Below are 16,026 nucleotides of genomic sequence, written 5' to 3'. Positions count from 1 at the left end.
TCAGTCGGTTAAGCGTCTGACTTCAGCTCAGGTCACGATCTCGCGGTCCGTGAGTTCGAGCCCCGCGTTGGGCTCTCTGGGCTGATGGCTCAGAGCCTGGAGCCTGCTTCCCATTCTGTGTCTCCCTCTCTCTCTCTGCCCCTCCCCCGTTCATGCTCTGTCTCTCTCTGTCTCAAAAATAAATAAACATTAAAAAAAAATTAAAAAAAAAAAAAAAAGAATAGGAGAAGCAAGGAGATTAAAACATAACAGAAATAACAGAACAGCAAAACCCACTGAGAGACTTCGCCTGGAACTTGTCACAGATGTACTAATAAACGGTAGGGGGTCCCACTGCCGGGCTCTCCGCTCCCTCCAACGTGTGACGCCTCTGACAGTCACACACGCGCCCGGCATCGCCACGCATTAACACGGCGTGTGGTGACCACTCGGGACGAGGCAGGTCTGAGGAGACACGTCCACCCACGAGATGGGAGGGCTGCCGCGGGAGGGCCCGGGCCCACACGGGACCCCCAGGAGTGGGGGGCCAGCCCCCCTGGCGCGAGGCCCACTGCCTGGCCCAGGGTGGCTCCCAGCACAGATGCACCAAAGGCCTTTTGGACAAGGCCACGCTGGAGGCAAAGCCTGGCAGACGGGGTGACCGTGAAAAGCACCGACGACCACCCCTTGTCCCAAAGTCACCCTTGGCGGCACCGGTCGGGCTGCCCACGGTCTGGGACGCACGGTGCGCACGCGTGCGTGAGGAGCGTGTGAGGGGTACAGAACGAGCGTGCCCCCACCTCCCCACACAGCCACCCATTCCCCGGAGCATCCCCCTGCTCTCCTTCCACGAGATCCACAAAACCTGTCCCGCCGACCCCCAGCCGGGCGCCCCCAGCACCCGTCAAGTGTCCTGGGATCGTCCGGCCCCGGAGCCTCTGCCCGCAGCATAAGGTCTGACGCGAGACGGGGCAGGACCGACGTGTGGGAGCACGTCAGCCACTCTCTGCTCACACAGCTGAGGGTCCACAGACACCACTGCGTTTTAAAGTCACAACGACCGTGTGATGCGGTTCTCAGCTGGGGAAATGAGCCTCAACGTGCCTGTCAGAGCGTGCCCAAAGCCAGGCGGCCCGTCAGCGAGGTACTCGGCTTTGGGTCTGACTTCACAGCGAAGTCCCGTGAACCGACCACGGCATCCAGCCTGCTCAGAATATGGCAACGGCTCCGTAAGTCCAGGGAAATAAAGTGAACAGAAACGTCGTTCCCACTTTTAGTCTTTATTAGCCATAGCGATTTTCATCACTCCGACACAAAATCTTAGGAAATTTCAGCGCTCACGAAAACAGAGTTGTAAAAATACTGTTTTTTTACATTGAACATGAAAACAGTTTGCCCTTCCCAAACCCCGAACACAGACGATGGACCTACTTCCTGCAGTGGCGCTCGGGAGACCGCTGCGTCCACCGATGCAGACCGTCTCTCGTGCCCCGCACGCTCGCACCGCAGGCCCCTGCACCCCCGCTACACTCAGCGCCTCCCGCTGTGGGGGGAGCCCCCCGGGCCTTGTCCCCTCCGGCGCCCACGGGGTGCACTAACCACACTGTGCGCTAATCCCAGGACGGCCAGAGACAGTGCGGCTGCCTCCTCCAGGGCACTGGGTGGCCACCACGGTCCCCGAGCGCCCCCAGAATGGATCTTCGGAGCGTGTGTGGCTCGCTCTCGGGCTGGCACCCAGAGCGTGTGTGGCTCATGGCCGGTTACATGTAAAAGCCAAATGCCCTCGAGTCTGGTTGGGAGAAGGACGGCCCGGGGGCCCACGGCTCTGCTGCCCCTTTAGCTGCTTCTCCGGCTGGTCTGTCATTTGCTTCGGGACAACTGGAGTTCGGCCGGAGACATTTACGGAGTGGGCACCCTAGGCCTTTAAACGCTCACGTGTGACCACGTGTGACCAGCATCATCTAGCGGAGACAAAGCAAGGATATGCGCACATCTCTCCCCTGCGGACGACAGGCACGCTGAGGTGGGACCAGGGCCAGCAGAGGGAGCCCGAGTCTGTCCCTTCGCACGAAGGCCCCCTGCGGGTCCCACCTCGCAGACGGCGCGCTGGGGGCGCCCAGGGCACACTTGTAAGCCTGATGTGGGTTTTGGCTCAGATGCCAGCAGCTCAGTGATTTCGGCCTGAAGCCTTCGAACAAGTACTTGCTGTTGCCCTGACAACCGCCCGTCAACCACCTTCTCCCCCACGTGACCCCAGGCCAGAGCGGTCACCACCCCCTCCCCCCGCCCCCCGCCGCGCGGTGCGCACCCCTCCCGCACCACCTCTGCACTCGGCCACGCACTTACGGGACAGAGAGTGGGTGCCCTTGGGCAGGTACTCCAGCAGCAGGGAGCTGTCGTCCCCGAGCACGTCCGCCTTGAGGGACAGCAGGCTGTTCTTACTCATGAGTGCCGCCCGCAGGTTGGCCACCGCGGCGGCCTGCTGCAGTGCCTCGTCCTTCTCGGGGGTGAGGGGCGGGCCCAGGTAGCTGGCCTCTCCTCCCAGGAGACCCTCGTCCACGTGGCCGTACAGCTCAGCCCTCTCCCCGCGGCTGTCAGAGCTGCTGGCTTCGGCGACAGTCAGGTCCGCGCCTGGGGGAGCAAACACACAGAGGACACGCAGGTCATTTAAGACTCTCCAATCGGAAACAGGACGTTTAGGAGAAGCCAGGGTGGCGGGCTGAGCACCCGGCTGCTTTTGCCAAGCCCACCCCCGTCCTGCTGGCGGAGGCCCCTCGCCTGCCCCGGGACGGCGGCGAGGCCGCGGCCTCGGGCGGGAGCTCCACTCACCACGGTGGGGGACACGGGACAGGGGCTGTCCTCTCAGAGAAGAGGCGACACGGAGCAGGGGTCCAGGACCGAAGAGCCACGAGCACAGGCTCTCGGAAAACCCCCAGGGTCTCAGCTTTGGCGATGGGCTCCGGGATACGACAGCACGAGTGCCAGCGACAGACGGACACATCGGGCTCTGGCAAAACTAACACCTCCGACGTCTCAGAGGAGGCTATGGAGAAGGGAGAAGATGGGGCTCCCGGATGGCTCCGTCGGAGCAGCAAGCCACACTCGATCTCGGGGTCCTGAGTTCAAGCAGCAGGGCGGGTGTGGAGTCCGCTCAGAAGTTTAAAAAGGGGGTGCACCTGGGGGCTGAGTCGGCTGAGTGTCTGACTCGATTCCAGCTCAGATCATCACCTCGAGGTCCCGTGTCGGGCTCTGCGCTGGCCGCTCGGAGTCTGCTCGACACTCTCCGTCCCCCACGTCCCCCACCCCCACAATAAACTTTAAATTTTCTTTTGAAAAAAGGAAAGGAAGAAAGACGACAAGCCGTGAGAATGTTTGCAGATCACAGATCCGACTCGAGATCCTGTTCAGAAGAGTTACCGACGCTTCCAACTCAATAAAGAGACAACCCAATTCTGAAGTGGGCAAAGGACCTGAGTAGGTACTCCTCCAAAGAAGATCCAGAAATGACCGGTGAGCAGCATCCGACACCCTCAGTCCTCAGGGAAACGCACCCGAGCCACACCGCGAGGCCACTGCACCCCAAGTGTCAGACGGTGACGAGGGCCGAGAAGGACGTGCGGGAACCGGAGCCTTCTCCCCTGCGATCGTCCCATGGAGCGGCCGCTGGGGGAGAGCCTGACGCCCCTTGGAGGAGCCGGTGCCCGGAGCAGTGGGGACCCACGTGCACACTCACAGTGACATGGGTCACAACAGTCAGAAAGAGGAAACGGCCCGCATCCAGCAGCGGCTGACGGACAGACGAGACGGCCCATCCTCACGGGGGACTACTGCCCAGCCGCGGAAAGGCACGAGGCACTGACACACGCTGTCCCGGTCGCAGGCCCGGAAAGCCAAGGCGGTGCGTGCGGGCCGTTGACCCTTCTGAGCCCCGGTGAGTTCCACCAGGAACCTCAAGGACAGATGTTCAAGCAGCCCTCTGCGCCCCTCACACGGCCCACCCTGCACATCCCGGGCCTGGCAAGGACGCCCCCACCCCGGGCTACGGCTCATCTGTGCAAGGAGGTTCTGGAATAAACGCCACGTCCAGGAGGCTGGAGCGTGAGACGGAGGCCGCCTGAACCTTGGACTCAGGCTACGTTGTTTAGAAAAAGCTGGCGAGCACACCAAGCGTCCAACTTCAGTCTGAAAAGCGGGCTGAGTTCCCAAGATTCACTTGTAAGTTAGTAACGTAGGGTCTTCCCTCATCTGGGACCGTCACACGCTTGTGTGCACACGCACTCACTCACACCCCCCCGAATGCACAGACAGACGCAGTCGCTCACACGCACACGTGTGGGTGGCACACAAGCTATGCTGCCTCTGGACAGAACACTGACAACAGCTCTGATTCCAGGAAGACCCTGCCCCCAGGACACGGCGTCAACATGACACGTGGCTCCCGGCAGACACGTCACACGTGTGTGGCAGAGAGAAGTGACCACACGCCAGCTGCATGAGCGACAGAAAGACGCGCAGGGTAACTTCCTGATGCCAACCTCTTTTATTATTTTTTCTACTGTTTATTCATTTTTGAGACAGAGCTTGAGCAGGGGAGGGGCACAGAGAGAGGGAGATGCAGAATCCGAAGCAGGATCCAGGCTCTGAGCCGTAAGCACAGAGCCCGACGCGGGGCTTGAACCCACAAACTGCGAGATCATGACCTGAGCTGAAGTTAGACGCTTAACCAAGTCACCCTGGCGCCCCTGAGTGGTTTTGTTTTTTTTTTAATTTGTTTATTTGAGAGAGAGAGAGAGAGAGAGAGAGAGAGAGAGAGAGAGAGAGAGCGCACACATGTGTGAGTGGGGGGAGGGGCAGAGAGAGCCTATCTGTGCAGAGCCTGACTCAGGCTGGATCTCACGACTGTGAGATCATGACCTGAGCCAAAATCAAGAGTCCAGTGCTTAACTGAGCCACCCAGGCGCCCCAACAAGGTGAATCTTTTTGATAAAAAGTGATAGTTTTCATCATCTTGAGTTTTGGGGCAACTTAAAAAAATTTTTTTTTTATTATGTTTATTTTGAGACAGAGTATGAGTGGGGGAGGGGCAGAGAGTGAGGGAGACACAGAATCCAGAGCAGGCTCCAGGCTCCAAGCTGCCAGCACAGAGCCCGATGCAGGGCCCGAACCCACGGACCGCGAGATCATGACCTGAGCCGAAGTCGGATGCTCGGCTGACTGGGCCACCCAGGCACCCCACTGACCTCTTTTTAATAAATGGAGCAAACAGGATTAAAAATACCAACATTTAATTGTAAGGGCTACATGTTAAATGTAAAGGTTTTATTCTACAGGGAAATACAGTGTTTTTTTTCTCTTCTACAAATGATACATCTTAATACTTGAAAATTTAGATCACAATCTTTAGCTAAAAAGCAGAAAAGAGATTATGATGAAAATAAGCAGAATGTTTAAATGATCAAACTAGATCAGGCAGTGTTAGTTGCAAAGTGGGGTATGAGCAGATTCGGAAGAGGAAAGAGTGGGTTCCAGCCACGCGAGGCCTAGAGTCTGGGGGGACACGGCTGTCGTGGAGGCAGGAGGGTCGGGAGGGTGAGGGGCGCTGACCTCACAACCAGGGCGTCTTGGGGGGCACGGTCTGGTCGAGAGCCAGCACCCGTTTTCGAACGTCTCCCCAAACCTCCACTCTTCACAATTCCTAAAAATGCTCACAAGGTGCGTTTGACAGTGTTGGTGTAGATGTCACAGCCCTGTCTCGCCCACCAAACGGGCACCCAGTGTGTGCCCTGTGCCAACACCACCAGTGGGATGGACAGCCAGCACCGCCAGGGCACCGTCCCCCCTCAGCAGCTGGTCACAGCCCAAATCACACCCGAATAGGGTACAATCCAGTTCAGAAAGATTAAGTGTGCACTTCATCTAGAATTTACCTCCTCACTCTGTCAGCAGGGTAATTCAGGGGGTAAAAGACAAGCTTCTGGCAAACAGTATCGGAACGAGGCACCTACGTACGAAAATCAATCCGAACCACAGACCGGAGCGTCACACCGAGATCTGTCAAACTTCCAGGAAAAGCACACAGGGCTCAGCAGAGATTTCTGCGATAGGACCCAAGGACTACGCGCCGTAAAAGAAAAAAGTCCGCAATTCGGGCTTCGTCAAAATGTGAAACGCGTGCTCCTCCAAAACAACGTTAAATGAAAACATGAAACAAAGACGGGGAACGTCTGCAGAGCACACGCCTGGTGAGGGCCTTGCGCCCGGAACACAGCAAGGACGCTCAGCTGCGACGGGAAGGCCCTCAAGACTCCAGCAGACACTCGGGCAAAGCAGACAGAGCGTCGGGGGCAGGTCCAAGCGGGGCTCCCCGCAGCCAAAGCCTCAAACCTGACGGCACAAGCCAGCCTGGTGGGACCCTCGCAACGAAAGCCACGCGAGTGACTGATAAACAGGGAGACAAGAGCAACCACGTGGCCCACGAGGGAGCCGCCAAGGGAGGGAGGAGAAGCCACGCCACTCGCTCTAGAATGCTGCAAGTTTACCAAGGAACGACCTCCAGCCTCGAGGATGATGCACGGCAGAGAGCACCTCGCACGAGGCCAGCGAGAGCCTCAAGTGCCAGCCCCCGGAGCTCACCCGCGAGGACCCAACGCACGTCCGCACGGTGGCCTCCCAGCGCGCCCCCGGAACCTCCTCGTCGCACCCGAGACCGCCCAGATGACCCAACGTCCACCAGCGGGACGGGGGTGACAGCCGGAGAACAGAACACCAATTCTAGTTCTGGAAATACAAGATGACCCCTGACACCCATGGCAACGGCAAAAACCTCACAGGCAAGCGGAAATCCCAGACGCGCGGGCAGATTGCCGGCTGCCAAAGATCGGGGAGGGCAGCACCCCGGGGTCCTTGGTGGCGGCTGTGGCGGGGGGAGGTCTGCGGGTCCTGTCCGTGTCTGGGGGGGTGGGGTGAGTGGAAAGGGCAGGAGGGTCCTTCCCGGCAGTGAAAGTGTTCTCTATCCAGATGGCAGAGGTGTCCGAGGTTGTCAAAACTCATCCAACTCACCGCCTAGGGCACTTACAATTAAAAAGACAACACGTGGTGCGCCTGGGGGCTCAGTCAGGTAAGCATGGGCTCTTGGTTTCAGCAGGTCACCATCTCACGGTTTGTGAGTTCAAGACCCACGTCGGGCTCTGCGTGGACGGCACAGAGCCTGCTTGGGATTCTCTCTCCCTCCCTCTCTCTCTGCCCCTCCCCTGCTCATGCTCTCTCGCGCTTTCTCTCTCAAAATAAATAAACTGAAAAAAAGAAAAAAAGACAACACGCCAAGCTATGGAGGATGTGGGGGGTGCGGACGCTCAGGAAAAAGTCTGGCAACTTCTTATAAAGCTCAAGTCACCTGTCCTCTGAGACCCAGCCACTGCACTCCGAGGTATTTGCTCGAGAGAAATGAAAACATACGTCCACAAAACAGGCTTTTGCCGAAAGTGTTCGCGGGAGTCTCACTCACAACAGCAAAACCTGGCTACTGCCCAGGTGCCAGGTGGCTGGCAGGTGGCTCTCCCAGACAAGAGGCTGGGACACGAGGCACAGCCATGCGGTTGTGAGTGGGGAGCGCGTACTCCGTGATGTGGCTCGTGGGACGCGAGGTATCGTCCAGACAAAGCGCTGGACAGGCTAGGTCGACCCACGGCAGAAAAAGTCAGGTTAGGGGCCGTGGGGCTGGGGCAGGGATCGATGGCCGGAGGCGGAGGGGACACTCTGCTCCGAGGGGGCTCAGGCGCACGTGTTTGTCTAGGCTGGTCAAGGGGTGCGGCGGGCCTGGTGCGTGCAGGGCGTGGGAGTGTGCACACGGGCTGAACCCCGATGAAAAACCTGCTGTGCTCTGGAATGAAGTATACTGATCTGCTAGGTAGTTTGAAAGGCACCAAAAATAAGATGTGTTTTTGGACGATTAGGTGAATAAACATACAATAAAGCAAATGTAGCAAAACGTTAAGTGAAGAATCTGGCTGGTAGACGTGCTCGTTTTCTTTTTTTTTTTTTTTACCTTTTCTCTAAGAATAAATGTTTCCCCAATAAAATGTTAAAGAGAGAAACAAGAAATTGTTCAACCTGAAACTGTTCACTCGAAATCTGTGCAGTTTACTGCATGCATATCATGCTTCAAGGAACAGAAAAAAAGAATGGCAATTTTCACCACAAAACCTTGCTAATTACACGTATGCGCCATGGGGTAGGCTGATCGCGGTCCTTAGACATCCAGGTCCCCATCTCCAGGGCCTGTGAGTGGGCGACCTCATGCGGCACAAAGGATGGAGTTAGGGGCCCTGAGGTGGACGACTGTCCCAGATTATCCGGGTGGGTCCGTGTCAACACAAGGGTCCTTCTAAGGGGAAGAGGGCGGCGGGGGGGGGGGGGGGGCCGGACTCAAGGAAGACAGGGCCTCTAGAAGCTGGAGAAGGCCAGGAAATGTCCTCCCCTGGGGACTCTAGAAGGAACGCAGGAGCCCTGCCACCCCAGCCCTGACTTCTGAGAGCTGGAAGATAGTGAGGCCACGGGGCACACGGTAACTTCTCGTGACAGCTGTAGGAAACCCCCGCACCCCCGAGAAGCACCTCCAGAATACAGCAGGAGAATCACGTCCAAAAGCGCTGGAAGGTGTGGCGGCAGTGACTGTCACAGCCCAAACCAGAGGCAGCCGGAGCCATCCACATCGGCACGGGAGTGGACAGTGCGCGTTCATGCGGTGGAATCACCCTCAAGTTCAAATCGAGACAGGATCCAGTGAGACAGCTACACGTCTGCGAACCGACCACAGAGCAGCGGAGGCTCCCTGCGGATGGGACAGGCACGAGAGCCTGAGCTCCGGTAAGCTGCTGGGGGTGGCCCCCTGCACTCGGAGAGGGGACAGGCTCCTTTCTGCACAACCCTAGAGCACAACGAGGTGCTCACTGGCCGTGCAAAAACACATTCCCCGGCTGCCTAACAAAATGGCAATCACACCAACTCAAGCACATTCCACTGAGATCCCGCTCCCTCGTGGGCCGCACTTCGGGGATCCTGAGTGCGAGCCTTTGCTGGGCTCCCTGTGTCGCCTGAGCCCGGAGTGCTGCCTGACTCCTGGGGCTTCCAGAAGCACCTTCTCCTCTGGCTCCAGCCTGCCACGGCCTCACGACGTGGTCCGCCTTGACCTGCAGCAGCCCAGGACACGCTACGGCTCGTCCGCCTGGTGGCTCCAGGTGGGACGTCCTCCCAGCTCCCTCAGGCACCAGGCTGAGCCTGATGCCCGTGAGAGCCCTTCAAGGACTCATCCTTCACGAATGCGATATTCTAGAAAATCCAGACGCAAAGGGAGCACCTGCATTTGAGCTACACCAGCAGCTCAGCAGAGCCGAGTTCGTAAGGGTCTTGAATCAGGACAGTGATTCAAAATCATGGCCTTGGGCGTGGATGAGCCAAAGGTCACAGGACACGACCCCCAGGCTCCTCCACCCGCGGGGCCCCTTCCCAGAAGACCGCACCGCGCAGGCAGCTGGCTCCTGCCACCGTTCGGCCCGCTCTGAGTCGCCAGCATTTCCCGCCACCTCCTGGCACGGCCGCCAGGGTTCGCGCTCTCGCCCAACACCGCAACCACGAGGGCGCCACCTGCCACCAGCCAGACGGCAAAGGGCCAGCGGGCACCGGCTCCACACGGTCCTGCTCCTGTCGGAAGGGGAAACTTCGGGCGGCAGCTACAATGGGCTCCACCTCTTGAGGAAGGGGTGAAGGGCAGGGGTGACAGGGTCTCGGGAACGGGCCCACCCGTCCGGGAGCCAAAGTCCCAGCCCCAGAGACGTGCTGCCGCTTTTCATTCAGGCTCTTCTACCCAAAAGTCACAAACACCACACTGAGCCGGATGCTGGACTGTCGGCAGCGGAAAGGGCACCTGTCGCGGAAGTGGACAGACTGACCAGAGGATCAGGGAGCCCGGCGCTCGGTTCACCCTTCACTCCTGCAGGCGGGTCACGACACGACATGCAGGGAAACTCAGACAAACTCGAAAGGTTCACCGCTTCTCGAACAAGCCCCACCCCGCACCCTCGCGTACTTGAGGACGGGCAGCGGGGGATGTCTCCCCTCCCATCTGGTGCCCCCACTGCAGCCCCCATGACAACCTCGGCCTGACAGGTGGTGCACCTGCCCCCTCCCTGCCCAGGAAACGCTGCAAGGGCGTGAGGGGTCAGCTGGGAGCCTACAGAGACCACCTTCACCCACCCAAACGTGTTCTTCAAGATCCCACTATGTCAAGATCCAACTTTACAGAAGTTCAGGCAGAAACATTTACTTTACAAAGCAGACCCATTTTATCCTGGGTCCAGAACTCTCTTTTTTGGCAGAACTTTTTAGGCCGTGTGTGGGACATTAGGACGAGCGCCTGGGCCCTTCCCGTTCCCGCTTGTGAACCAGCGGCTACAGATCGCCTCCTGGGGGTCTGCGGCCACCGTGGGGTCGCACGCGAGGGGGGAGGCCGGGGCCCGAGGAGGACGCGGCCGAGTACGTGCAACCTACCTGCGCGTGTGGACACCACTTCCCCCCGAGCTGCCACACAAGTGACCGTACGAGAGAATTCCAACGACACCTCGGAGGCCACTAGGTTCACATGCTCTTGGCCCTTTTGGAAAAAATCACTCTCCAACTCAAAGAGGCCTCGGAATCGCCAAAGCCAAGCCGGGGACACAGGCGGGCCTGGCGGCAAAGCCGAGCATCCAAGCACCTGCACTGAGCCTCCGAGGGATGTGCGAAAACCACCTGACAGTTCTTCTGGAACAGGGCCTTTGCTCCTGCAAGTAGGAGAATTTAAAGGCATTCTTCCCTAAGAGGTAAGGAATCTTTAGTGGAAACAAACCGGCCCCCACTGGGGATCACAACTTAAGCTTCCAAGCCCAGCCCCAGGGCCAGGATGGAGGGATAAACCACCACCACCACCAAGGGCAGAAACCACCCTATGCGAGCCTCCAACCCCACATCCCTGCCTCAGCAGCTCAGAATAATCTAACAGAAGCTGTTCACAGTTGCCTTGGAAACCCAGGGGATTTAAGACATTAACAAAAGTACACGATCGAAGTCACTTGTTGGAATCTAAAAACACCTTCTGCTTGACTACTGCACTCAAAGCCCCAAACCTACAGGCCCGAGGAGAGCACATTCCTTACTGCGCTGATGGGCCCTCAACCTCAAGCCCCCCCGGCGTCACAGCCTGCTGGGCGGCCCTCGACACCCAGGACTGGACTCGCCAGGACGGGACTGCGGCACCGACCGGCCCAGAAGGCTCGACACAAAGCAGCTGTCCTTAGGTCATATACCACAGACTGCTTCTCAGATTTCGGTCAGAGCCGGTGAGAGGTTATAAACAGTTTAGAGCACACGGAGTGTCCTCTCCCTACAGACAGCCAGCAGGGAGACGGCTTTTCGAGCAGCTCAGACACTTAACCTTCTTCTTCAGTGAACCTCCAGCAGTTCTGGGGTGCTGCCCATCAGGGACCTTTACAACGTCCAGACACACTTCTGCTGTCACCAGACTAGGGCTGGGTGGCTACTGGCATCTAGTGGACGGAGGTCAGAGCTGCTGCTGCCCTAGGGCGCCCGGGACACCCCCGCGGCAGTGAGCCATCCAGCCCGAGGTCGAAAGGCTGTGTTTCGACCAACCTGAACTGAGCATTCAGGGGTCTGGCCCTGTGCTTTGGGCTGGGAACACACAGTGACAGAGAGTGACAACGAACACAGGTGACAGCGTGTCTCGGGGAGGTTCCGTTCAACGGGTACAGAGTCTCGGTCTGGTAGATAAATGGTAATGATGGTTGCCATAACAGTGTGAACGTATTTAATCCCAATAAATTATAGACTCAGAAATGGTTAAAACAGTAGAGGTTACGGCACATATATCTCACCACGATAATAAAAGCTAACGCATGGAGAGCTGAGCGCGGGAGCCAGAACGTCCAGGGGCCCGCCGGCCCTGCCTGGGAAGCTTCCTTCCTGCCCCCAAGCACAGGATGCTTGGCAACTGTGACACTTTTCAGGGCTATGACCCTAGCTTGCTGCCTTCACGCCTGTCCGTTCTCGTGTTGCAGGTGATTTGTGACCTTCCCAGAGGGGCCTCCCCTGGACGAGAACTTGCTAAGAAGCTTCTGTCCTGCTCTGGACCAACTCTGTTCCCACGAAGACCCTTCCTCAGCCTCTGGACCCCAGTGCACCCGGGGCTGGGCTGGGGGTGGAGGGAGCCTGCCCCCCAGTCCGCCACTTGGAAGGGCGGCGTAACAGCAGCCGTTACGCGCCCAGGACCAGGAGGGTGTCTGGTGTTTCAGCAAACACTTAACGTATCAGCCACTGTCTGGGAGACAAGACACAAAACTACCATCCAGGGTGCGAGGACCAGCTTCCGCAAAGCTGAGCTTAGAGCCACCTTGAACCTGACACACAGGGTCTGACGCGTGCTCAGCGCCCCCTCCCCGCGTAGCACAGCAACGCCCAGCGGCTGCGAGAAAAGACATGTGTTACTTTGAACCACTGGACCCGCACTTACTGGAAACAAGGAAACAACCCTCCTCGCGAGGGGGGCTTTTCAGCCGGAAGCCTTCAAGTCCCCCCAGCTGAAGACAAGCTTTTTACCAGGGATAAAACAGGTGCGTGTGACGGCCTGTCCAACACTCACAACAGTGACCAAGACCCCGGTGTGGGGACAGGAAACGCAGAGCTGAGGCCACGGGACCGTGAGGGTCTGAGGTGTGGGGTGGGGTCCCTACCCACCTTCACGTCCCAACCCACCTTCACCTCACCTCACCTGATGCACTTTTGCACCGCTTAACATTTTCACGTTTCAACCTTTTAAAATTAAGTTCTCCTAAGCAGTGTTGACGAAAGACTCCCTGGATAAAGGAACACAGACCCTCGAACTGCCCCGCACCAGACGTCACCCACTTTTCCAGCTACTGACCCCTCGGCGACAGAGAAGCCCTACATCATCAAGTGGCCTCTGTGCACCAGTGACACGGGGGCACCCAGAGTCACACTCCCTGCACTCACATAATTTGCTGCAAAAGGAGGCGGCCCGTGGGAGGCCCCGGTGTGAGGCTGGCCCACACTGGTTCCCCTGCAGCACAAGCAGCGCGTCTGGGCCGCCAGCGTCTGAGCCCCGCCCACGAAAACAAAAGGCTTACTTGAGTCGCGGCCGCCGAATGGCCACCCGGACGTCGGAAGGAAAGGGGCCACCGGGGAGCCGGCCCGGCTATCGCCCTCCGCCTGCTGTGTGATGTGCCGGACCGTCTCTTTGTTTTTCCGGTTCTTCCTGCGACCCGTGGGCTGCCAGCCGTCCCCGCCAGCCTGCTCCGAGAAAGAGTTCTGTATCACCGCGTCCCTGGAGGAAGGGAGCTCACTCCCTCCGTAATGAGACGGGGAGATCTGCTCTTCCTTGACGCGCAGAGACCCGTAGCCCACGTCCCCGGGCCACAGCGGCTGCGAAGAAATGTCGTCGGGGCCGTCAGCCTTGGGCTCCTGGTCCTCCTTCCCGTAGCTGCTGCCCCCTTCGTGGCAGCTGGCGATGGCCGAGTCTCCGGAAGAATTGGCGGGGCTGGTGCGCCGGGCCAGCCACGGGGAGATGCTCCTTCCCGCCATCACGGCCGAGATGAGGGCGTCCGTGCTGCTGCCAGGAGGGGCACTGATCTCGAACTCGGAGAGCTCGTCCGAGGCGTCGGGCTTGATGCTGATGTCCAGTGCGGCCTTGATGAAGTCGTGGCAGGCCTGCACGATGTCCGTCATCTGCAGGAAGCTGGCGGCGGACATCACCTCGATGACGTTCCTGCTGGTGAGGGCCAGGTGGGCAGAGTACATGAAGTCGATGATGGCCTTGAAGCCCTGCGCCGTGACGATGTCCAGGTGCGTGACCGTGGCCTGCTCGGACGTCTTCTGCACCTGGCAGTACAGCGTCTTAAAGTAGCGGCTGCTGCCGAGCAGGACGTTCTTGTGCGCCTTGAAGACCTTGCCCTCCACCACGACGCACACATCGCACAGGACGCCGTGCTGCCGCTGCTCGTTCAGTTCCCGCAGCAGGTGCCGGTAGTGGGACGCAATCTCCATGTCTTCCTTTCGGTTGTTCATCTGGAAGCCTTGCTGTTGCTCCTCTACGGACTCTGTGGGGGCGAGAACGGGACAGTTACCCAGGTGGCCGGCAGAAACACGCCCGCGGGAGTCAGGCAGAGTGCCGCGCCGCTGTGCGCGGGCGGAGGAGACGGCAGTTGTCTGGCCGAGCGGCCACCGGGCGGGACGCACCCGAGCAGGGCTCTGGGTTTCTGGGTTCCAGGCTGACCACAACGGACACGTAGTCCTGAACGGAACCCCACATGCACTGGCTGCCTCTCGGAACAGACAGCAAACGGTCCACAAAGAAGGCAAACGCCCGTCGGCGGCCGAAGCGAGGTTCCCACCCAAACGTAAAATCCCGGTGACATAACCCAAGGGAGATTCACCCTCACCCTCCAGGACGTATCTTTAAAGACGCAACAAGGCCTCCTACACAAGCGACGCCCACACAGCAGAAAGGCCCGGAAGCAGACATTGCAGCCTCCAAAAACTCCAGCTCAAACCAGCTCGAGGCCGGAGGCCTGCAGGGCCCGAGCGCCCAGAGGCACCAGCGGCTCCCGACGGAAAGCCCTCTGGTCGGCGCCCTCCTGGTACGTGTGCCATGTTCTCCTTTCCTCTGCTGCCGGCATCACCTTCCCAGGACGGCCAGAACCCCGTGCCCCAGGCCAGGGGCTGTGAGAGAACCAGATTCTCACGCAGCCTGGAGGCCCTCGAAGGCCCCGGGCGAGGACGTCTCCAGGCGTCTTCCCGCTTCTGCTCATGGCTGGCAGTCCTCGGCCGGAGAAGAATCTCCAGTTTCTGCTCTCACGTTCACCCACCTTCTCCCTGGAAGCCTGTGTCCCAGTGTCCCCTTCTTACAAGGACACCAGTAATATTGGACACCCTACTTCGTCATCTTAACTAATTATATCCAAATTAGGTCATGGTCTGAGACACATCCGCCCCATAACACTCCCTGAGAAAGACAAGGTAGTTAGAGACTGATCTTCCCACTTAAATACTCCATTTTCCAGCTGGTTAGTCAAGCGGGAACTCTCACCAAAGATGTCAACGTGTGTTTAATGGGAGAGAACTAAGCTGGCCAAGCGTAGGGTCACTGGCCTCTTTCCCGTGAGGGTTGCTTCCCCAGGACTCAGCTGGGTCCACCTCCAACGCTTCTTTATTGACTCAGAGCTGTCACAACACACCCACCTTCCTTTGGTCATTACAATACGTATCCAAACACCACCTGAAGTCACCTCTAAAATCCATTACCCCGATACCAAAACCAGATAGAGCCATTACAGAAAAAACAGACCTACAGGCCAATATCCCTGATGGACAGATGCAAAAATCCCCAACAAAATCCTAGCAAACCGCATCCAACAGTGCATTAAAAAAAATCATTCACCACGATCATGTGGGACTCATTCCTGGGCTGCAACGTGGTTCAACGGTCACAAATCAATCAATGTGATGCATCACATCAATAAGAGAAAGGATGAGAACCATACGATCATTTCGACAGATACAGAAGACACATTTGACAAAGTACAACATGTACTCATGATAAAAACTCTCAACGAGTAGGTTTAGAGGGAACAGACGTCAACATGATAGAGGCCGGATATGAAAAATCCACAACCAACATCATATTCGATGGGGGAAAACTGAGTGCTTCTCCCCTAAGGTCAGGAGCAAGGCAAGGATGCCCACTCTCCCTCCTGTTATTCAACACAGTCCTGGAAGCCCTAGCCTCAGCAATCAGACAAGAAAAAGAAACAAAAGGCATCCAAATTGGTAAGGAAGAAGTGACATTTTCACTATTTACAGATGACATGATACCACATACAGAAAGCCCTAAAGACCCCACCAAAAAACTACTAAAACAAACAAATTTAATAAGGTCGCAGGACCCAAAGTCAATGTACAGAAAACCGTTGCATTTCTAAGCAC

At 57.9% G+C, this 16,026-nt stretch overlaps 1 protein-coding gene across 1 annotated transcript in view; it reads right to left on the bottom strand.

The window, feature by feature from the left end:
* Positions 1-16,026, bottom strand: part of ZBTB46 (zinc finger and BTB domain containing 46) — a 63,743-nt gene that overhangs the window by 22,973 nt on the left and 24,744 nt on the right. The window contains exons 2-3 of the mRNA XM_042979892.1: positions 13,173-14,141; positions 2,326-2,610 (exon numbers count right to left, since the gene is read on the bottom strand). Of these exons, the coding sequence (XP_042835826.1) occupies positions 2,326-2,610; positions 13,173-14,109 (1,222 nt within the window). The 5' untranslated portion in view covers positions 14,110-14,141. The remainder of the gene's footprint in view (positions 1-2,325; positions 2,611-13,172; positions 14,142-16,026) is intronic.

Source organism: Panthera tigris, chromosome A3 (assembly GCF_018350195.1).
Source record: "Panthera tigris isolate Pti1 chromosome A3, P.tigris_Pti1_mat1.1, whole genome shotgun sequence".
Lineage (NCBI taxonomy): Eukaryota > Metazoa > Chordata > Mammalia > Carnivora > Felidae > Panthera > Panthera tigris.
The sequence above is the reverse complement of the archived record's forward strand: the minus strand, read 5'-3'. Positions and strand labels throughout refer to the sequence as shown.